Source organism: Typopeltis vanoorti, chromosome 10 (assembly GCF_054136105.1).
Source record: "Typopeltis vanoorti isolate ZY-2024b chromosome 10, IOZ_Tvanoo_1.0, whole genome shotgun sequence".
Taxonomy (NCBI): Eukaryota; Metazoa; Arthropoda; class Arachnida; order Uropygi; family Thelyphonidae; genus Typopeltis; species Typopeltis vanoorti.
In genome coordinates, this window is record NC_143558.1 from 106,315,702 (window position 1) to 106,339,323 (window position 23,622).

Here is a 23,622-nt window from a genome sequence, read left to right on the forward strand (position 1 = left end):
TTACATGCTTTTCATAATCTTTTTCATCTGAAATTCCTGTGTGATTTCCCTAGTTATCCACTCCACTACAGACTGCTTTTCTCAAGGTATACAATCTGTAATTGGCTGTTAAAATTTTTTTCTTAACTAGCTAGTTAAGAAAAAAATTCTACTGGCATCTCTTCTTTCAAATTCCTTCATCCAATGTATTGCTCTAAGCTTATTCTCACCAACAGGGGGAGGGGGAGTATCAAATTTTCATGAACACGAAGGTGCTGAAAAATAATAGAAAAGGGAAGAGATTACACTGAAGCAACTTTTGACTCTGCATTAGATTTCCTGAAAATGCACGGTGTGTGTGTATTTATTTCAATTATGAAATCGAAAACTCTGCAGAGACAACTCATTTACAATATGTTTTACGTTTACAATACAAATGTAAAACTTTTTAAATGTAAATATAAAAAAAAATTTACATTTGCAATTTATTACTTTTTGGGTTCGAGGCTGCACTGTGATTGGTCAGTGAATTTATTGTTTTTCTTTAGAAAATTAGTGTTTTATAGTACATTAGTGTAGATTTTTGTATTTTATAGTGTATTTAGTGTTTTATAACATATCTTTATTAAAATATTACAGTATTAAATATAGTTTAAAATGGCACCAGAAATGAGGATTGCCCTGCTAAGGAGGATAATGAAAATATTTAGGAGGATATTGAAAATGAATGACCTCCAAAATTGTGAAGTTAAAGCAAATTATTAGACAGGTGACAACTAGGGAATTACAGAAAATCAAGCAGTGTTTAAACAAACATAGGGAAGAAAAGAAAATTAAGGAGCAAAACGAGAAACACCAAAACATGGAATCAGGTAAGTTAGTAAGTAAAGAAAATCAAGTAGGTACAGTTGATTGTAAAAAGAAGGATACTATTTAAAATGGTGACTCTGTCGTAAAACATGCTGTTGATGAGTGGGTTATAACTTAAAGTTCTCCCAGAGTAAAGAGTAAAAATATAGCACATGCAACTCAGAACAGAAAACTAAAAGAGATCGTAATTATAGTAGGTACTAATGACTTAACTATCGATAAGTTCAGTATGAGAAAGAATATGAAAGAGTTGTTGGAAAAAGCAAGAGTGAAGAGTGAGAAAGTGAAGATCGTAAGTGCATTATCTTGATATGATAAAAATGAATTAAGAAAAAAGACTATGATGGCAAATTCGATGCATAGGCTGTGTAGAAGGAATGGATGCAAGCAATTGGATGTGTGGAGTGACTTTGAGGAAAGGCCGGATTTGTATAAGTGGGACAGCTTATACTTGAATGCATTTGGTATCAAGAGTCTTGAAAAACTAATAACTGGCATGAGACATAATACAGAAAGCTGAGAAACTGAATTATAACATAAGGCATGGTGAGAACCTGTGTGTAAGAGCAACAATGTTATGTAACTGTGTTAATGACAAGAATGAGCATTATTATGGAAATAATTATGAAAAGAGAACGATTTGTGTACGTCTGGTTCAGACCCATCAAATGTGTGCAACGATGTATGCATATAAAAGGCAGCAGAGAAGAACAGAGATTTGCAAGCCAACCAACTGTGTCATGAGAGACTGCACACAAGAGTATACATAAGAACATGCAAGTAGCTTATTATGTCTGTACACAAATGCAAAAAGTAGAAGACCCAAATAGTTAGAGCTTGTTGCCATTGTCAATATGTTGGGACCTCAGATTGCAGGCATTAGTGAGATCTGGCCATCAGAATCAAGCATACTAATTAGTATTGAGCTTAAAAGGGTACAATATTTTTAGGAAGGATAGACATTATAAGGCATGCTAATAATAATATCAGGCGACTTAAATCCAGTTAGGGCAATTTGGGATTTAAGCTGACCAAATTGTATTCTTATTGGTTAAACCAAAATACAAAATGATGGTATAACATGACAAAATTTTTCTTGTCAGCTAGAGCATCGCCTGATTAAACATGGCCCTCATTGTTTTCATCAGGGAACCAGGGCTAACAGCAAAAAGTCAGCTACTGGAACAAATCTAAAAACACATCCCAACTCAACATCACCAGAGTTAAAGATCAGTACTATCAACATAAGAAGCCTGAATGGCAAAGAAATGGAGCTAGCTGAGGAATTAGATAAGTACCAGATCGACATAATAGGGGTGACTGAAACAAAAAAGACAAAAACTGGTGAGATCTTTCTGAGCAATAAATACAAAATGTTATATTCAGGCAATGACAATCAAGGAAAAGAAGGAGTGGACATAGTATTCAACGCAAAATACGAGGCTAATCTTCTTGACTGGCAGTCAGTCTCAAGTAGAGTAATGTGGGCAAATATGAGAATGGGGAACTGGACAATGAGACTTATTTCTGCCTATGGTCAAACAGAAGGTTCTACTAAGGTAGAAGAGGAGGAATTTTTTGAGGCTTTAGAAAAAGCAACTGACACAATGAAAAAGGAAAATTTGGTCCTTGTTAGGGATCAATATAGCAGAGTAGGAAATGATTGTCAGACATACAAAAATATTTTGGGAAAATTTCGTCCTTGTTAGGGATCTATATAGCAGAGTAGGAAATGATTGTCAGACATACAAAAATATTTTGGGAAAATTTGGAGAAAAGAGCAAAGCTAATAATAATGGCAAATATCTGTTGGATTTCTGCTCAGGACATGGATTGGTTATTACTAACACCATGTTCCAACATAAAAATGTGCACAAATTCACATGGAGAGAAGAGGCAAGGAATAAGAAAAGTCTCATTGACTATGTTATTGTTGATAGTGATGTTTTCTCCCTGGTGCAGGACACCAGAGTGTACAGAGGATTTAAAATTGGAAGTGATCACTATTTAGTCTTGAGCAGAATAAAATTGATGTTGTTTATTATTTTAACGGTATAATAGAACACAGAAACTAAGTAAATAATTAATTTATTAACTTGATGCTGATATTTCGCTGGTATTATAACCAGCATCATCAGAGCACAAAAACACTGTTTGTCACAATAAGCGAGACTAAAACAACATGGTGTACTTAAACAAAATTGTAGCAGCAACACAAAGACTAGGGTCCTGATTTTGGCGCCATCTATCTGAAAAAAAAAACAAAAAAAAAAACGCTATCATATATTACTAGAGTCCTAGAAAAGTGCTAGTTTTTTCTTAATATGACTGTCTCCCAGATCTTCGGCAAGTTAATACAGCCATATTTGTTGAAATTTGGAGGTGTGTTTTAGGGCTTCTGTCACCTCTAAGAACAACCTCTCTGATTTATATGGGTTTCTGTGTAGTACTTTTGTATTTTTCCAGTTGATCCAGTGTGCAGGGGTATCCAGAGCATGGTCTGCTAGGCCCGACTTCCCATAATGATAATTCTGGACGTATCGTTTATGTTCGCTGATGCGGATATTCACAGTTCTTCCTGTTTGACCGTAGTAGGCTTGATTGCATGAGCAGGGTACTTGGTAGACTCCTGGATGTGATAAAGGAGGAATGCTGTCCTTGGGTGAGCGGATGAGGGTGGCTAATTTGCTACATGGTCTGAATGTAATGTGTAGTTTATGTTTATTGAGAATTTTTGAGATCCTTTCGGATGTGCCTTTAATGTAAGGGATGGTGACTGTTTTGTTGTAGTTCTCTGTGGTGGATGGTGGGAGGGGTTTCTTAGGTGTGTTTAGTATTTTGTTTATTTTATGTGGATTGTAGCCATTAGCCAAGAAGGTGTGGCGTAAGTGAGTCAGTTCAGCAGTAAGAGCCTTGTCATTGGAACAGATTGCTCTCGCTCTATGGGTTAGCGTTTTTAATATGCCATATTGTTGAGAAGGATGATGGTGTGATTGTTTGTGTAAGTATCTGCCTGTATGTGTGGGTTTTCTGAAAACCGAAAATGATAAGGAACTGTAAAAATAATCATATTAAAAATATTATGTAAATATAAATATAAATATATATATATTATATATATTATATACTAGGCTGCCTCATTGTTAATATTCAATGAATTTATTTATCCTGTAGGCGACGCCATTGTTAATATTTATAATGTGTATTATAAATAATATTTCATTTACTAACAATTATTTTTATTTTTGACTCCGAGTGTCCCTATATGTTATTATATTTGCACAAAGAGTTCACTCCAATTGGTGCAATGACTTTAACTCACTCTTTCAGAATCCAACTAATCATTGACTCAACACCAAGTACAAAATAAACACATTTAATAAAACTTAAAACAACATATATACACTTCTAGTAAAAATACATAACTACAATTACAGATTATATGGATCCAAGGCTTTATTTAAAAAATATAAACTTACTCTTAAGACTAAACTCTTTTTCTTTCACAATCACAAAAAAAATGTTCATAGTCTTTTTCTCTTTCTGTTAAGGCTCTTTCCAGAAGTTACAAGGTTCTGTACTTCATTTTTTAGGATCCCTTAAAAATTCTTTTTTACTGCCTCACACAAAACAAAATCAAGTTCCTTCCTGCTTGAATATATCTTGGCCAGTTTATAAAAACTTAGTTTCAAGATTTGCCTTTTCTTTACTTATTCCTTCTTGAAACATATTATTTCCACTATTCCTTTTTCGGAATACAATATGAAATTTCCACACAAAAAATTCAAGTTCCTTCCTACTTGAATATATCTTAGCCAGTTTATAAAAACTTAGTTTCAAGATTTCCCTTTTCTTTACTTATTCCTTCTTGAAACATATTATTTCCACTATTCCTTTTTCGGAATACAATATGAAATTTCCTTTTAACTGCTGCACACAAAAAATTCAAGTTCCTTCCTACTTGAATATATCTTCGGCCAGTTTATAAAAACTTAGTTTCAAGATTTCCTTTTTCTTCTGTACTTATTCCTTCTTGAAACATATTATTTCCACTATTCCTTTTTCGGAATACTATATGAAATTTCCTTTTGACTGCCGCACACAAAAAATCAAGTTCCTCCCAACTTGAATATTCCTCGGCCAGTGTTTTAAAAACTTAGTTTCAAGATTTCCCTTTTCTTTACTTATTCCTTCTTGAAACATATTATTTCCACTATTCCTTTTTCGGAATACAATATGAAATTTCCTTTTGACTGCCGCACACAAAAAATCAAGTTCCTTCCAACTTCAATATTCCTCGGCCAGTTTATAAAAACTTAGTTTCAAGATTTCCTTTTTTCTTTACTTATTCCTTCTTGAAACATATTATTTCCACTATTCCTTTTTCGGAATACAATATGAAATTTCCTTTTAACTGCCGCACACAAAAAATCAAGTTCCTCCCAACTTGAATATTCCTCGGCCAGTGTTCTAAAAAACTTTCCGAACGCTCTCTTGTTTACCACTGTAACTTGGATACGCAACGCTTTTCTTGTCAGCTGTCAATCAAACATCAAGTTCACTCCGGGAGCATGCGCACTTCAACAATGTCAGAAACTACGCATTGTAAAAATATGGCTGACTCGCTGTATCCACCAGCACTGAAGAAAGTCTTTCACAAACACAAAATTCAACATTTAAAAATACAACAAACTTTCTTTTAAATAATACAAATAATCAATTAAGTAAGTACTTCAATATTTTTACTTCTTTACATATTACTTCTAACATAATATTTTCATAACGAGCACATCACAAGTGCAGACACTGCGTGTATGAAAACAAAAACTAACAAGCAAAATTAATACGTAAAAATATTCAGAATTTTTAATATGATTATTTTTACAGAACCATCTGGGAGACGTGTGATGAGTGTATCCAGGAAGGGCAGACAGTTGTTGGCTTCCAGTTCCATAGTAAAGTGGATTTTTGGATGTTAGCTATTTAAATGTGCTAAGAATGTTTTCAATGTCTCAGGGCCATGTGGCCAAATAGCAAGCACATCATCAACATAGCATAGCCAAAGTGTTGGTTTGAGAGTGGCTGTATCGATTGCTTGTTTTTCCAGGTGTTCTATGTAAAAGTTGGCTAGGGGGGAAAGGGGGGGGGGCATGGCTGTCCCATCAATTTGTTTGTATATTTTCCCTTTCCATATGAAATATCCTGCATGTATTGTGAATTTGAATAGTTCAAATATATCAGGGGGGGAAGTGTGACTTCAGTAGATTGAGGGTTTCTATTAGTGGTACATTTGTGAATAGTGAAGTGATGTCAAAGCTTACTATTAAGTCTGAGCTTTTTAGGGTAAGGTGTTGTAAGATGCTTTTTAGGTGTGCTGAATTTTTGACAAAGGAGGGAGAATTGTTAGTGAGAGTGGCTAGTAGCTTCGCTAAATGTCTAGCCAGTTTGTATGTGGGACAATTTATACTGTCCACAATTGGGCATATGGGTGTGCCTGGTTTGTGAATTTTTGGTGATCCATAGATCCTCGGTGTTTTAACATGGAAAGGTTTGAGTTTGTTAACTGTGTCTTTGGGCCAGGAAGTGACTTTTTTTAATAATTTTCGTGCCTTATTCTTTTGTGTGTTGGTGGGATTGCGATCTATAATTTTGTATGTTGACTGATCTTGAAATAGTGTGTGCATTTTGTTTTCATATTCAGTTGTGTCCATCACCACGGTTGCATTTCCTTTGTCTGCTTTTGTTATGGTAATCTGGCTGTTGTTGTGTAGCTCTTTTATAGCAATGAATTCCTTATGTGGGATATTATTTTTGGGAGGCTTGGACTTGATTAGGATGTTGGCCACATCTAAATGTATGTTGTTAGCTATTGTTGGAGGCAGGTCGTAAATTCCTCGTTCGATAGACGCCATTATTTCGGCATTTGGAACTTGCTTGGAAGTTATGGCATAGTTGTGCCCTCGACTTAAAGCAGTCGTGGCTTCTTTGCTTAAGGTGAGTGACGATAGATTCACGACGACGAGGTCTTGTTGTAATTGCGGTCGTTGTATGGTGTTCCATTGTTGTAGATTTTCGAACTTATTTTGGTGCCGGTTTTTGACTCTGTCGAATTCTTTTTTTGCCGTTGCATCGGTGATGTTCTCTAAGATCTGCCAAAGTTCCATATTTAGAATATTATGCAGTGATTCTCGTAGTGCGCTGATGGTTGTATTTGCTTGTGTTAATTCCCGGCAAGTGGTGTTAATTTGTTCGCGTAAAAGAGCTACACTCGCTCGTTTATAGATGCGTTGGGCTTTGGCCGAGTGGAACTTGTTTTTGATTTTAAAACAGTTCAGTATTAATTTGGTGTCTCGGCACCTCTTTAAGAAGGCTAACCTGTTTAGTTGCTGCGCCAATTTCAACTTCCACTTACCATATCGTCGTGTCTTGCGTACGATATTGTCTCCGTGAAGAATCCTTAAACGTGTGGACAGACTTATGTGTTCGTCGAACATGTTGTTTATTATTTTAACGGTATAATAGAACACAGAAACTAAGTAAATAATTAATTTATTAACTTGATGCTGATATTTCGCTGGTATTATAACCAGCAAAATATCGTACGCAAGACACGACGATATGGTAAGTGGAAGTTGAAATTGGCGCGCAACTAAACAGGTTAGCCTTCTTAAAGAGGTGCCGAGACACCAAATTAATACCGAACTGTTTTAAAATCAAAAACAAGTTCTACTCGGCCAAAGCCCAACGCATCTATAAACGAGCGAGTGTAGCGCATTTACGCGAACAAATTAACACCACTCGCCAGGAATTAACACAAGCAAATACAACCATCAGCGCACTACGAGAATCACTACATAATATTCTAAATACGGAACTTTGGCAGATCTTAGAGAACATCACCGACGCAACGGCAAAAAAAGAATTCGACAGAGTCAAAAACCGGCACCAAAATAATTTCGAAAATCTACAACAACGGAACACCATACAACGACCACAATTACAACAAGACCTCGTCGTCGTGAATCTATCGTCATTCATCTTAAGCAAAGAAGCCACGACTGCTTTAAGTTGAGGGCACAACTTTGCCATAACTCCCAAGCAAGTTCCAAAAGCCGAAATAATGGCGTCCATCGAACGAGGAATTTACGACCTGCCTCCAACAATAGCTAACAACATACGTTTAGACGTGGCCAACATCCTAATCAAGTCCAAGCCTCCCAAAAATAATATCCCACATAAGGAATTCATTGCTATAAAAGCTACACAACAACAGCCAGATTACCATAACAAAAGCAGACAAAGGAAATGCAACCATGGTGATGGACACAACTGAATATGAAAACAAAATGCACACACTATTACAAGATCAGTCAACATACAAAATTATAGATCGCAATAAGGCACGAAAATTATTAAAAAAAGTCACTTCCTGGCCCAAAGACACAGTTAACAAACTCAAACCCTTCCATGTTAAAACACCGAGGATCTATGGATCACCAAAAATTCACAAACCAGGCACACCCCTACGCCCAATTGTGGACAGTATAAATAGTCCCACATACAAACTGGCTAGACATTTAGCGAAGCTACTAGCCACTCTTACTAACAATTCTCCTTCCTTTGTCAAAAATTCAGCACACCTAAAAAGCATCTTACAACACCTTACCCTAAAAAGCTCAGACTTAATAGTAAGCTTTGACATCACTTCACTATTCACAAATGTACCACTAATAGAAACCCTCAATCTACTGAAGTCACACTTCCCCCCCTGATATATTTGAACTATTCAAATTCACAATACATGCAGGATATTTCACATGGAAAGGGAAAATATACAAACAAATTGATGGGACAGCCATGGGCTCCCCCCCCCAGCCAACTTTTACATAGAACACCTGGAAAAACAAGCAATCGATACAGCCACTCTCAAACCAACACTTTGGCTATGCTATGTTGATGATGTGCTTGCTATTTGGCCACATGGCCCTGAGACATTGAAAACATTTTTAGCACATTTAAATAGCCAACATCCAAAAATCCACTTTACTATGGAACTGGAAGCCAACAACTGTCTGCCCTTCCTGGATACACTCATCACACGTCTCCCAGATGGTTCCTTATCATTTTCAGTTTTCAGAAAACCCACACATACAGGCAGATACTTACACAAACAATCACACCATCATCCTTCTCAACAATATGGCATATTAAAAACGCTAACCCATAGAGAGAGAGCAATCTGTTCCAATGACAAGGCTCTTACTGCTGAACTGACTCACTTACACCACACCTTCTTGGCCAACGGCTACAATCCACATAAAATAAACAAAATACTAAACACACCTAAGAAACCCCTCTCACGATCCACCACAGAGAACTACAACAGAACAGTCACCATCCCTTACATTAAAGGCACATCCGAAAGGATCTCAAGAATTCTCAATAAACATAAACTACGCACTACATTCAGACCATGTAGCAAATTAGCCACCCTCATCCGCTCACCCAAGGACAGCATTCCTGCTTTATCACATCCAGGAGTCTACCAAGTACCCTGCTCATGCAATCAAGCCTACTACGGTCAAACAGGAAGAACTGTGAATATCCGCATCAGCGAACATAAACGATACGTCCGGAATTATCATTATGGGAAGTCAGGCCTAGTAGACCATGCTCTGGATACCCCTGCACACTGGATCAACTGGAAAAACACAAAAGTACTACACAGAAACCCATATAAATCAGAGAGATTGTTCTTAGAGGTGACAGAAGCCCTAAAACACACTCCAAATCTCAACAAATATGGCTGTATTAACTTCCTGAAGATCTGGGAGACAGTCATATTAAGAAACAACTAGCACTTTTCTAGGACTCTAGTAATATACGATAGCGGTTTTTTTTTTTTTTTCAGATAGAGGGTGCCAAAATCAGGACTCTATTCTTTGTGTTGCTGCTATCAGCATCAAGTTAATAAATTAATTATTTACTTAGTTTCTGTGTTCTATTATACCGTTAAAATAATAAACAACATGTTTGACGAACACATAAGTCTGTTCACACGTTTAAGAATAAAATTGAATTTCATATTGAAAAGAATAACATGCAAGAAAGTTTTAAAGGGAATAAAATTTGAGCAACTCTCAGATGTGAACTGTAGACTAAAATACACAAAGATTATTGAAGAAAAAATGAAAGAGTTTGAGAACAGGAACCAAACCTTAGAGATTCAGTGGCAAGCCTTGAAGAAAACCCTGACTGATTCAGTTAGAGAGGCATGTGGTGAAGTTGTTTGCAAGGATAGAAAAATTAGAACTCCATGGTGGACACAGGAAGTTAAAGAGGCAATGAAGGAAAAGAAGAAAGCATATCAAAAGTTCTTGGCAAATAAGTCAGCTTGTGCTCTTAGAGAATACAGAGACAAATGTAAGAAAGCTAAACACTGTCTAAAACTAGCTAAACAAAAGTCATGGGAGGACTTTGGCAAGAACATAGAAAATAAATATCAAGGAGGTGGCAAAATATTCTGGAAGTTGTTGAAGAAGCTTAGGAACGGAGGAAAGAGTGCTGTAAAAGGAGATAGAAATGATAAAGGTGACATGAAAATGGGAGAAAATGATATCCTTGAAGTATGGAGTAATTACTTTGAAAAATTGCTAAATGAAACAAGCAGTGATGACAGCACAGTGATAAAAAACACTGATCAGGCATGCAGTCAGGAATGCATATCCATATTTGAAGTAGAAAAACCCATCAAAGTCTTGAAATGTGGAAAGGCAACAGAAGTAGATGATATTCGACCAGAAATGCTGAAGTATGGTGGTATAAAAGTCTTACAGTGGCTGCACTGCATAGTTCAGAAGGCGTGGACAGAGGGACGAATTCCCGATGATTGGAGTAGAGTTCTCATAGTACCCATATATAAAAAGGGAAATAAAACCGAATGTGAGAATTACAGAGGTATATCCCTACTGAGTGTTCCTGGTAAGATATATGCAAGTATATTTGAGAAACAGTTGAGAAGAATTGTGGAAGAAAGCTTGGGGAAGAACAAGCTGGATTCAGGTCAAACAGAAGCTGTCAGGATCAGATCTTCAATTGACAACAAATAGTGGAGAAATCATGGGAATATAACAAAGATCTATATTTAAGTTTTGTCGATTTAGAAAAGGCATATGACAAGGTGCCAAGAGAGAAGCTATTCAATATGCTGCAGTTATATGGTGTCGATGGGGCATTATATCAAGCAATACTTAGTCTTTATTTGAGTTGTAAGTCAGCAGTTAGAATTGAAGTACAGGAAGATGGTTTAATGTTAAATCTGGTGTGAGACAACGATGTACATTATCCTCTCTGTTATTCATTATCTATATGAATCACATTATGAAGGAAAGTGGTATTAAACATGATATCAAAATTGGAGATGTTAACGTCAGCTCTTTGCAGATGATGTTATACTTCTAAATAAATCTGCTAGAAGTCTGCAAAATTCCCTGACTAAATTGAATAACTATTGTAATAGATGTAGTAAGAAGGTCAGCAATAACAAGACAAAGTCAATGAAAATAGGCAGAAGAAACATTGAAAATATCAATTGCATTGTGAATGAAGAACCTATAGAACAAGTAAAACATTTCAGCTACTTAGGCACAATTTTTAGTGAAGATGGTAAATTAAATATAGAAATAGACAACAGAATCAACAAAGCTGATATGGTATGAAGTCAATTGAATAAATTCATATGGAATAAGAGAGAAATTAGTCGGAACACTAAATTAGCTGTATAGAAGACAATGTTCCAACCAGTTTTAACTTATGGATCTGAGAGCTGGGTCAGAAGTAAAACATTTGACCAAAGACTAGAGACCGCAGATGAGAGTCCTGAGAAAGATTATAGGCGTGAACAGATTGCATTAATGGCAATATCATATTAAAACGAGGATATTAAGAAAGAACTTGACATTGTCAACATCCAGGAATGCATTAGCAGAGCTAATCTCAGCTAGTATGGTCACTTAAACAGAATAGGCAAAGAAAGATTAACAAAACAAATGTTCTCTGCCAGGTTGGCAGCAAAACGACCTAGAGGAAGACCAAGATATAGGTGAATTGATACGGTCCAAAGTGCCTTAGACGATAGAAATATAAGATCTGATAATGTTGGAGTCTTGACAAGTAACAGACTGATTTGGAGGAAAATTGTAGATAGGAAGTTAGTGATGATGTAATTCTTTTCATGTAGTACTATCATATCCTGTACACCCCTTGAGGGTACATGGCATGAATTTGATGATGATGTGTTAAGTTAGTGTTAAGATCTATGATTGTAATAATAGTAATAGTTATTCATGTGGCAGTGAGTTTGAATGCATGTGGAGTGATATGGAATTTAACAATATCAGATGCATAGTGAGGTGTTGTTACAGGCCTGGTGGATCAGTTACTAGTGATTAAGAAATGCATCACCAAATAAACATGATGGGTGCAAAAAGAGTAATCATAATAGAGGCATTAATTATCCAAACATTGATTGAGTAGCAGTAAAATCTCATGAGAATAATGAAACTGAATTTATTGAGCTGTTGCAAGACAATTTCCTTAAGCAGTACATGACAGAAGGAACTTGAGGTCAAAAAGTGTTACATTTAATTATAGTGTCAGAGAGTGTTTCAGTTAAAGAGGTAACTATTCTGCCTTCGTGGTGACAGTGATCACGCGGTACTCACTTGGGAAGTTTTTGAATGTTTCAGTCAGGAAAGGTTACATGATGAACTACAAAGCAGAAAATTATGACCAACTGAGGAGTATACTGGATTCAGTACAATGGTATCAGTTCCTGAATGGGAAGAATATCGACAGTGTGCATGGGAAGCATTTAAAAATACTTAAATGATGCAATATCAGAATGTGTCCTGGAGTTTGAAGAATAAATGGAATAGGAGTCAAATTGATGTGCAGTTTTATAAAGCAAGAGATTCAGAAGAAAAGGATGATGTCTGTTATGAAAATTATAAGCAGTAGGCCAGAAGAATCATAACTGTTATACTGAAAGCTAAGTATGAGTATGAAAAGAAACTGATTCTGCAAGCTAAAGAAAACCCCAAAAAATTCTTTTATTTATGCTGAAAGTAAAAGAAAGAATGAACATAAAAGAATAACTCTGCTAAATGCAGATGGTGTGAGGGTGACGGATGCAGAAGAGGTTGTTCAACTAATAAGTGCCCATTCTGCTAAAAGTTATCAACTTTGTGTATGAAACATTGAGCTCAATGCTATCTCTTCACTGGATGAAGAAACCTGGGTTTACGAGGAGGAGGTATTAGAGATGTTGCACAAACTGAATAAGAATTCAGCAATAGGGACTGAACACTCTTTTAGCATGGATGTTAAAAGAGTGTTCAGCTAAACTGGTTATTCCTTTGATCAGGCTACATAATTTGAGCCTCACAACAGGGACGATTCCACAGGAATGAAAAGAATGTATGGTAATCGTAATCCCATTGCACAAAGGTGGTGAAAAGACTGATGTATCCAACTCTCAAACAATCTGTATCTTGGGAGTGTTGGAGAAGATTCTGGAAAAGTTGTTAGGGCTTACATTCAGAAATAGGTTGAAAGAAAATCTCTACTCTGCAATGAACAACATGGATTTAGGGAAGGTCATGTTTTAGCAACTTTCTCACATTCTATAATAATGTTACCATTGAGCTAGACAAGGGAAATAGATACACCATAATACTTTTGGATTTTGACAGAATACATCATGGAAGACTTGCAAAATTTGGAGAATATGGAACTGGATTATAAACTATTGGCATGGATAAAGGCTGACTGACCAACAGATATCAAAAGGTGGTATATGGGGAGGGTGTGAATCTGCAAGATTCAAGGTAACCAGTGGTGTGCCTCAAGGATCAGTCATTGATCCATTGTTATTCAATCTGTATATTAATGACACTGGGAAGGATTTCACAGGTGACTTACGGTTATTTCCTGATGATGCAAAGATAGGTAGGGTAATTAGGAATGCAAATGATATGCAGTACTGGCAGAATGATTTGAATAAGCTGCAATTGTGAGCATTTGAAAATGGATGTCAGTTCAATCTCAGTATATGTAAAGTCATTCATTGGCATGATTAGATATCCAATGTCGTATTATATTTGTAGGATTATGCTAGAAGAAACTGATGAGGCTAAGGATCTTGGAGTGTTAGTAGATAGGAAGTTGAAATTCAGGGAGGCCATGTAGCAAAGATTGCAAATACAACTCAAAAGATAATTGAAATGCTGAAATGAATGTTCACATGTAAAGATAAGGATGTCATTTTGCCTCTTTACAAGGCCTTAATAAAACATCACTTGTTTTATCAAGACAACTGTGCACAGGTCTGGTCTCCTGGTTTCCATTGTGATTCTGATACAGTAGAGAGAGAGAGAGAGAGCAAAGGAGAGTGATAAAAATGATATCAGGATTGTGGAATACTGATTATGAAATTATATTGAGAATTTGTAGACTACAGACACTGGCACACAGGAGAAAGTGGGGTGATATTGTTAAGACTTGCAAACTTCTGAAAGGGACATACAAGATTTTAGTTGATGGAATTTTTCATTTAATGGATGATAGGGAAAGGACGAGGAGGCAACCTTGGAAGCTGAGAATTAATGCCACCAAGAAAGGTATGAGATCTAGTTTTTCTCTCATAGAATGGTGTGTCATTGGAAAGGATTGCCACTGGATGTTATGTCTGCATACAATGTGAATGAATTCAAGAACAAATATGACAGCTGATTCCTTTAGCATGTGGCTTTCCTCAATGAGTCCCTGACTCCCTGGAGGTCTCTCTTAAAAATAATAATAACATTTGCAATATCTAGGATTGCAAATATTTTATATGATCAGGGAAAAAATCTTTCTACAAATGCCATAATATTTTTCACTTTTACATTGAATTTTTAACATTTCAATAATGGAGTCATGTCAACAAAATACTCCTCCTACTTATCTCTCACTTAACCATATCATTTTCTTTATTCCCCATCCAAGTACCATCTCCTGTCCAGAAGATGGTATTTAGTTAACTATACGTGTTATGACATGTGGTGTGGATCCTATATCTTCCACATATTGTTGTAAGTATTCATAGCTGTAAATCTGTGTGTGTTCACAGAATCGGTTCCTGTTCTAAGGGATGAAAAACCCGAGTTTGTGGGTGAAAAAAAAAACCCTTTCTTCATATGAGACTATAACTCACCTTTATTCAAAAGAGACCAGATAAAGGTTCCTCGCTTCATGGATGGAAATTGAACAAAGGTCTTTCTGACCAAAGGGCTTCAATCTATACTGACTGAGCTATGGAAGAGCACATTTTCTTAATATATATATATTAATGTGAATAATAAAAGGGGACTGTTTAAATGGACAATTCACTAATATGAACAAAACATAATAAACAATAAATGAAGTAATTAATGAAATTATTCAAGACAAAAATACCCTTTTGTAAGTAACCAGTCCATTGTCACTTTCCCATTTCATACAAATCTTTGCAGAACTGAGGAGACTACCTTCTACAAGAACAATTCCCTCATACCCCTAAAACAGAAATATATAATTAATCACAATAGTGGCATATTTTTTATTATTTTATATACAGATTTATTATTATTACCTAGAGGGCAACATGCTGGAGAAAGTAACTGTACACATATAAAGCATGAGTGCAACTGAATGAATGCATATTTATAGTTTAGGACATGCACATGCATATGTGCATGTCCTAAACATGCACATGCACATTTTTTTTGGACAGGAAAATAAAGGTAACTTTAAACAGAACAAGAAAAAAAAAAAATTCTTTCAGTAATCCAATATGGATGATATTAAGAGTCATTATATTGAACAAAAGTTATTTTCTATCTTTCAGCCAAATTTTAACTTGTTGATGTCATACATAATATCCATTGATTCAATGCATATATTGGCTGAATAACACAGTACCATTATATTACAAAAGGAATGTTAATTTTGTGAAGCCAATATCTGTAATAAAATGGTGCTATAACTTCTAATGCAGTTATAATTTACACAGAAATTTTTTTGTAATACAAGAAAATATAAATATTTTCCATTCATCATCATCAATTTCCTGATATGTACCCTTAAGGGGTGTTCAGGCTATAGTATGCCCACGCTTTAGAGATCTTCACTTGGGGACTTGCCAAGAATAGTCGATTCATGATGAACGGGAGAAAGAAATGAAGGACGTACGAATTGGGCACCAACACATGAAATCACGTGCTTTATTGGCAAAATTTTCCAACTGTTATACAAGAAACATAGTTAACTGCAATGACCATAAAAGAGAAGTTAATTTTCTGACGTGTAATAATAAACAACTCATCCCACAATACGGATTGATTACCCTATTATCGGAATGGATTCTCCTTCTGTTGACATGCACAGAAGTGTCGAAGGGTCTCGAATCTGTGGGAGTACTATACCATCATAGCATTACATGATTAAGTATGCATTATTATCAATCTCCTATCAACAATTTCCTCCAAATTATTCTGTTACTTGTCAACATTCCAAAATTGTCATATCTAACATTTCTTGCTTCTAATACACTTCTGACTGAATCAATCCACCCAGACCTTAGTCTTCCTATGGGTGAGGAAATCTTGGCATCAAACAACTGCTTTGCTAACGTTTCCTAACCAATTCTATTTAAGTGGTCATACCACCTGCTTTGTTAACTCTTCCTCACTTATTCTATTTAAGTGGCCATACCACTTTAGATTATTATTATTATTATTATTATTATTACCACGGGCTACTCCAAGAGTCCTTAGACTCATCGAGGGAGGCCCTAAGCATCATGTTCACACAGCTGTTCGACATTCTCACAGTATCTATCATTCCTTGCCTTGAACTCGCTCACTGTCATAGCACCCACAACAGACTCTGGCAGCTTATTCCACTCATTTACCACTCTAAAAGTAAAGAACCCAGCTCTAACACCCCCTGCTAACCACGCTCTTGCTCAGCTTCCATGGGTGTCCCCTAGTTCTCCCACCACCAGTCCTGATCTCAAAAATATCATCTGAATTAATCCTATAGAATCCTTTTAGCAATTTGAATGTCTCAATCATATCTCCCCTTTTTCGCCTATCAACTAGTTTCTGCAACCCACAAATCTTCAACCTGTTCTCATATGGTTCATTCCATAGACCTGCTATCATCTTAGTCACTCGCCTCTGGATCCTCTCAACCTCCTCCCCATCAAGAAGGAACCGAGGTGACCAAATCTGGGCACAGTAGTCGAGATGAGGTCTTATCAGGGCTCGGTACAGAGGTACAATAACTTGCTTGTCTCTGCTCGTCAAGGTATTTTTCAACAACCAAGTGAGTTGATGAGCTGATTTAGCTACTTTCGCAATGTGCTCCCTAAACTTCATCTCCCTATCCACCAACACTCCCAAGTCCCTGGCCTCATCAATCTCTTGGAGTACAGTTCCACCAATGTGGTATACTGCTGCTAATCTTTTCACTCCGAAATGCATAACCTTACATTTTGTCACATTAAATTGACATCCATTCTCCTTAGTCCAGAACTCCAATCTATCTAAATCATCTTGCAAGATTTTGACATCTTCTGCATTCACTATCACCCTACCCAACTTTGCATCATCAGCGAACAAATGAACTGTCCCACTTAGATCCTTCCCTATATCGTTAATGAACAGATTAAACAGCAGTGGTCCAAGAACAGAACCCTGTGGCACACCACTAGTCACAGGCCGTCTTTTGGACTCTACTCCTGAATAAACTACTCTTTGATATCTCTCCATCAACCAACCACCTATCCACCTCACCAACCCTATATCCATTCCCATATGTTGTAGTTTACGGATTAGAATTCCATGTGGTATCCTGTCAAACGCCTTTGCCAGGTCCAGCAGTATCACTGTAAACCCATTTCCCTTATCCAGTTCAGCCGTCACCTTGTTATAAAACTTGAGCAAGTTACTGAGGCATGATCTACCCTTCACAAAGCCATGCTGTCCTCTGTACAGTATCTCATTTTCATCAATCCATTCCTGTATTTTTCCCTTGACTACTTTCTCCAAGACCTTGACAACGACTCCTGATATGCTGATCGGTCGGTAATTTGCAACCATAGTCTTGGATCCTCCTTTATGCAGTGGAACTATTTTCCCCTCTTTCCACGCCTTCGGGACTAAGCCAGACCTGAGACTCAGATTAAACAACATGGTCAAGGGCACTGATAATTCATTAGCCGCTTCATGCAAGACCCATGCCGGTATACCATCCAATCCCACAGATATATTCACATTAAGGTTCTGTAATAGACTATTCACCTCCACTTCATTCATCACAATTCCCATATAAACTAATGCTTCCTTCATTTTTTCAACGTCACCACCTGGATGATATATTTTTGCATAGTGCGCACTCAGTAACTCCACTATATCGACTGGTTCAGTGAACTCTTTACCATCATCATTCCTTAAAATCATTTTGCCATGTACAGTTTTTTTCTTGCTTGCAGCATATTGAAAGAACTGTTTGGGATTCTCTTTTGCTTGCATAGCTAGTTTCCTTTCAAAATCGGCTTTTGCTGTTTTTACCACACTCGTTACCCTTCTAGCCTGTACTTTATACCGTTCGTGTGCCTGCAGGTCACCCCTTTCTTTAAATTCCCTCCATAGTTGTTTCTTTTTTTGCAGCTCAAGCTTAATGGTGTTATTCATCCATTTAACCCCTCCTTGTTTCACTATTCGGACCTTAGGTATACAATCAGCCATAACCTCCTGTAAATGCTCTTTGATCACTTCCCATGCTCTATCGACGTCCAGCCCTTGCAGTTATACATGCCATGGCACTGATCCAAGCAATCTCCTAAGCTTGTCATACTTGCCAGCACGGTAATTCCACATATACCCTGTCTTAATCACAAATTTCACACCTTTAGCCACTTCCCAGGTCAAGACCTTATGATCACTCTCACCAATAGGTGGCAACATGGTCATATTCATTACAGTCAAATTCTCAGATACTATTACCAGGTCAAGCACTCTCACACCCCTAGTATTTTCAATTACATGCTGTTTCAGATAGTTATCCCTTAATAATTGAATAAAATCCATTTCCTTCCTCACATGTGTCCTCTCCTCCTTCCAATCAATGTTACCATAGTTGAAATCCCCCATAATAATTACCCTCCTTCCACTCATTTCATCAATTTGTTTATGCATACCATCTCCACCATCTATTCCATCACCTGGTCTATAGCAGCACCCAACTGTATATTTTATTCTGCCAGTATCAATCTCACACCAAATAGCCTCAAATGAGCTCCTTTCACTATCCTGCAATACTTCAATTCTCCTTGGCTGCAGTTCATCAGCTATCATCAATAACACCCCTCCCCCAATTTTATTCTCTCTGTCCCTCCTAAACATACTATAACCTACACATTCTATCCCACTAACTATATCATCTTCCGTCAGCCATGTTTCACTAATGCCAATAACCTGTGGCCAGGAAGAGCCAATCAAGGCCAAAAATTCTTCCCTCTTGTTCCTAATACTCCTGGCATTAGTATACATGAATTGCAGTGTTCCCTTTGTCCCACCCCTATCTTGATGCGTTATTCTAAATATCCCATTCCCATTTTTTGTCCTTATTGCTGGCTCAGGTACATTATATACATTTTTACACTCAACTGTCTCACTGATGTCTGGATATCCACTCCCCCCCCTCCTTGGTAGTTCTAGTTTCCCTGGTTCTGCACATCCATTTTCACTTCATTCAGCAACACTTTTTCCAGTCTCCGCACACCAAGTCCATTCAAATGCAGTCCATCCATCTTGTATAAGTCTTTTCGCCCATCAAACTCATTCCACACGTCCACAAATTCCACACCACACCGTCCGCATAACCTGCGCATAATATCATTTGCGATTATGGCCCTCCTTCTAAACTCCTCTCTGTCATACCGCGGTAACAGACTCACCATTCTAACTCTGTCACTCTTTTCTTTCGCTACCTTTAACAATACTTTCAAGTCCTCTCTCATAAAAAATTTATCACCTTTCAATTCATTCGTACCAGCCACAATTGTTATTTCTTTCACCCTCTGTTTTTGCACTCTAATGCTCTCACTTACATCCTTAAATTTCGCACCCGGTAAGTACGATTTAGTTACACTCCCATCTATTACTCCTCTTAATAACGAGTCACCATACAATTAGATTAGCTACTCACACATTCTTGGATGCTATCTAATATCTTCCTTTCTAATATCTTCATTTTTAATATGATTCTGCCATTGATGCCATCTGGTCACTCTCCTAATTTTTCTCATAACTCTCATAACCATGATCTTTAGTCTTTGATCAAGTGCTTTGTTTCTAATCCAACCCACAGATCCATTACTTAAAACTGGTTTGAACACTGTCTTATGTAGTACTGGTTTGGTGTTTTGGCTAATATCTCTCTTATCCCATAAAATTTATTCCACTGGCTTCCTATCATACCAGCATTGTCTATCATTCCTATCATACCACCATGTCTAAATGGATAAATTATTTTGGTTCTATAGGTTCTCCATTGAGGATGCAGCTAAAGTTTTTAATGTTCCTGACTACTATTATAGTTTTGGTCTTTTTATTGCTGCTTTTCATGCCAAATTTCTTACAGCAGTTATGCAATTTAGTCAAAGAACCCTGGAAACTTGAACTGGATGCATTTAGGAGCACAACAAGATCATCTGCATAAGGCAAAGAGCTAAGATTGATATCTCTGATTCTAATATCAGGTTTAATACTGTATTCCTTCATAATGCAATCCATATAGATGATGAATAAGAGTGTAGATAACGTGCATCTTTGTCTTACCCCTGATTTTACAAACCATCTTCCTGTATTTCCTGCAAGTCCAACTACAGACTTACAAGTTAAATATAGACTATGTATTTCTCTGTGTAATGTTACATTTACACACATAACTGTAGTGTTTTGAACACCTTTTCTCCAGGCACCCTGTTACATTCCTTTTCCAGATCTACAAAACATAAGTACAGATCCTTGTCATATTCCTATGATTTTTCAACTAGTTGTTGCAAAGTGAAAGACTGATCTTGATAACATCTATTTGGCTGACTCTAGCTTGTTCTTCTCCAAGTTTCACTATCACAATTTTTTTCAACTTCCTTTCATACTTTTGCTAAAATATTTCAGGTTATTATTATTATTATTACACAATTTCTAGTAAAAATGAAAAATTAAATATGTATATATGAGGGTGGTCTGAAAAGTTCTCGGCCTAACAATGAAAAAAATAAATTTATAATTTCAAAATTATTTTTATTTTTCAACATAATCTCCCTTAAGACTAATACATTTATTCAAGTGATGCTCCACTGCCATTATCCCATCCCTGTAGTAGTTCTCAGTAAGATCTGCAAAATACCCCTCCACAGCTGCAATCACCTCTTCATTCAAAGAAAAATGCTGACCAGCGAGGAAGAGTTTTAGTTTTGGGAAGACATAGAAGTCAGAGGGAGCCAAATCTAGAGAATAGGGTGGATGTTCTAACAATTCATGGTGCAGATCCCTTAATTTTCCCATTGCCAAAACACCTCCGTGGGCAGGTGCATTGTCCTGATGAAAGATGATTTTTTCCTTCTGCAAACTAAGTCTTTTTTCATGAATTTTTTCATCTAGTCTGGTTAAAAGATCGGAATAATATGCCCCATTTATTGTTTTACCCTTTTCAAGATAATTAATAAACAAAATGCCTTTAGCATCCCAAAACACCGATGCCATGACCTTTCCTGCTGATGGAACCAACTTTGTCTTCTTTGGCGCTGAACAACCGACTTCTGTCCACTGATTCGACTGCTGTTTGGATTCTGGTGTGTAATAGTGAATCCAAATATCATCCATAGTAATAAATTGATGCACAAAATCAGTTTTATTATTCTTAAAGTACTCCAAACACTATTAAGAGATTTGCATGCGATTGCGTTTTTGATCTGCTTTTAGCAAGTGCGGCACCCATTTTGCAAAGTATTTTAATTTGCAATTCTTCATGCAAAATATATCCTACACGTTCTTTTGAAATGCTTATAGTCTCAGCAATTTCATGCACTATGACTCGTCGGTCATCCAATACCATATCATGCACTTGATCAATGATTTCTGGTAGATCATCTTCAAGGCTAGTACGACCATGTTTAAACTCAACCCATTTCTTAATTTTTGAAAACAAAGGGAAAGAGTGCTCATAAACTTTTATGAACTTCGAATGAATTTCTTTTGGTGTTAAAACTTCTTTTACAAAGAATTTTATAACCGCACGATACTCAAGAGACAACACGTTTGCTTCAGACAACTGTATAAAACAAACTACTTGATAGAATGACTTGCAATTTCACACGGATGCTTATGACAGATGTACCAACTTAGAAAAAAAAAATCGTGCCGATAGTGTTGCCATCTATGGTCGAGGCCGAGAACTTTTCAAATCACCCTTGTACACAACAGAATAATAAAAGCAGATATGGTGGGAAGCTTGTTTAATAAATTTATATAAAATAAGAGAGAAATTAGTCACAAACACTGAATTGGCATTATACAAGACAGTATTCAAACCCATTTTAACTTATGGGTTATTGTAATAGCTGATAAAAGACTATCAACCATAAATATGACAGTAAGAAAAATTAGGAAGAGTGAGCAAAGGAAAAGAATAGTAGAATCACATGATATATGAAAACATTATAGGGACTTGACACTGTAAGCTCTCTCTCTCTCTGTGTATGTGTGCACGTGCACATGTAGCTAATATTGGGCTTCTATTGAGTCTTTTCTTTTTTCTAATACAGTTGGTCAGTGCATTGGAAGACTAAAAATTGCAAGATGTGACAATATTGGATGTCACTTGATAAATAACAGATTAATATGAAAGAAAACTGTTGACAGGAAGCTAACAATAACAAATAACCTCTAGTAAAAAGATGTCAGTCCAGTAGAATAACCATTGATCAAATGATTGTCTCTTTGACATACTGTGTGAAATGTAATATATATATGTATGTGTGTATACTCCAGATGATGACCTTAATATGAAGGTTGAAATGTCGGGAAATTAAAATAATTATTTCTAACACGGTTGTAGAGTCCATAATTTGTCTAAAATGAATGCTGATCACCGTGTAACACTAAAAGAAAGGAACCTCAGGGTGATGTACTAGTGCCACTATTCTTTAATGTGTATATCAATGATATAGGGAAAAATTTAATGGGGGATGTTGAGTTGTTTGCTGCTAATGCAAAACTGGAGAGAGCAATAGTTAATGAAGGTAGTGTAGATATCCTGCAAGATAATTTAAATAAATTGGTATTGTAAGGATAATGATTGTCAATTTAATGTTACAATATGTAAGGTCTTGCACTTCAGGTTGAAAAGGTTGCACATATGCCTGCCTCCATAGCGCAATTGGAAGGACAGCAGAACATTGTGTTCTTCAAATGGAAAAGACCTAGTTTCAATTCTCGTCACAACAAGAAGAATCCTTATAATGGGCTTTTTCAACGGTGAGTTAGCTGATCTCATACAGAGACAGAGGGTTTTTCTTCTGAAAACAGGTTTTTTCATCCCATGTACAGAAAAATCAGCCTTCAGAACACACACAATTCACAGACAAAAAAATATGCTGGTGATGATGGGCGGCAGATGGCA

General features: G+C 36.5%; 1 protein-coding gene across 6 annotated transcripts in view; it reads right to left on the minus strand.

Moving 5' to 3' along the window:
* The window catches only part of LOC150102651 (UDP-GalNAc:beta-1,3-N-acetylgalactosaminyltransferase 2-like), a 322,880-nt gene that overhangs the window by 152,143 nt on the left and 147,115 nt on the right, over positions 1-23,622 (minus strand). For 5 of the 6 annotated variants that reach the window (XM_090399028.1, XM_090399029.1, XM_090399027.1 and 2 more), the window contains one exon: positions 15,346-15,444. The exons of the other annotated variant lie outside the window; for it this stretch is intronic. In XM_090399028.1, coding sequence (XP_090255154.1) covers positions 15,346-15,444 — 99 coding nt within the window. The remainder of the gene's footprint in view (positions 1-15,345; positions 15,445-23,622) is intronic. 6 annotated transcript variants of the gene reach the window in all.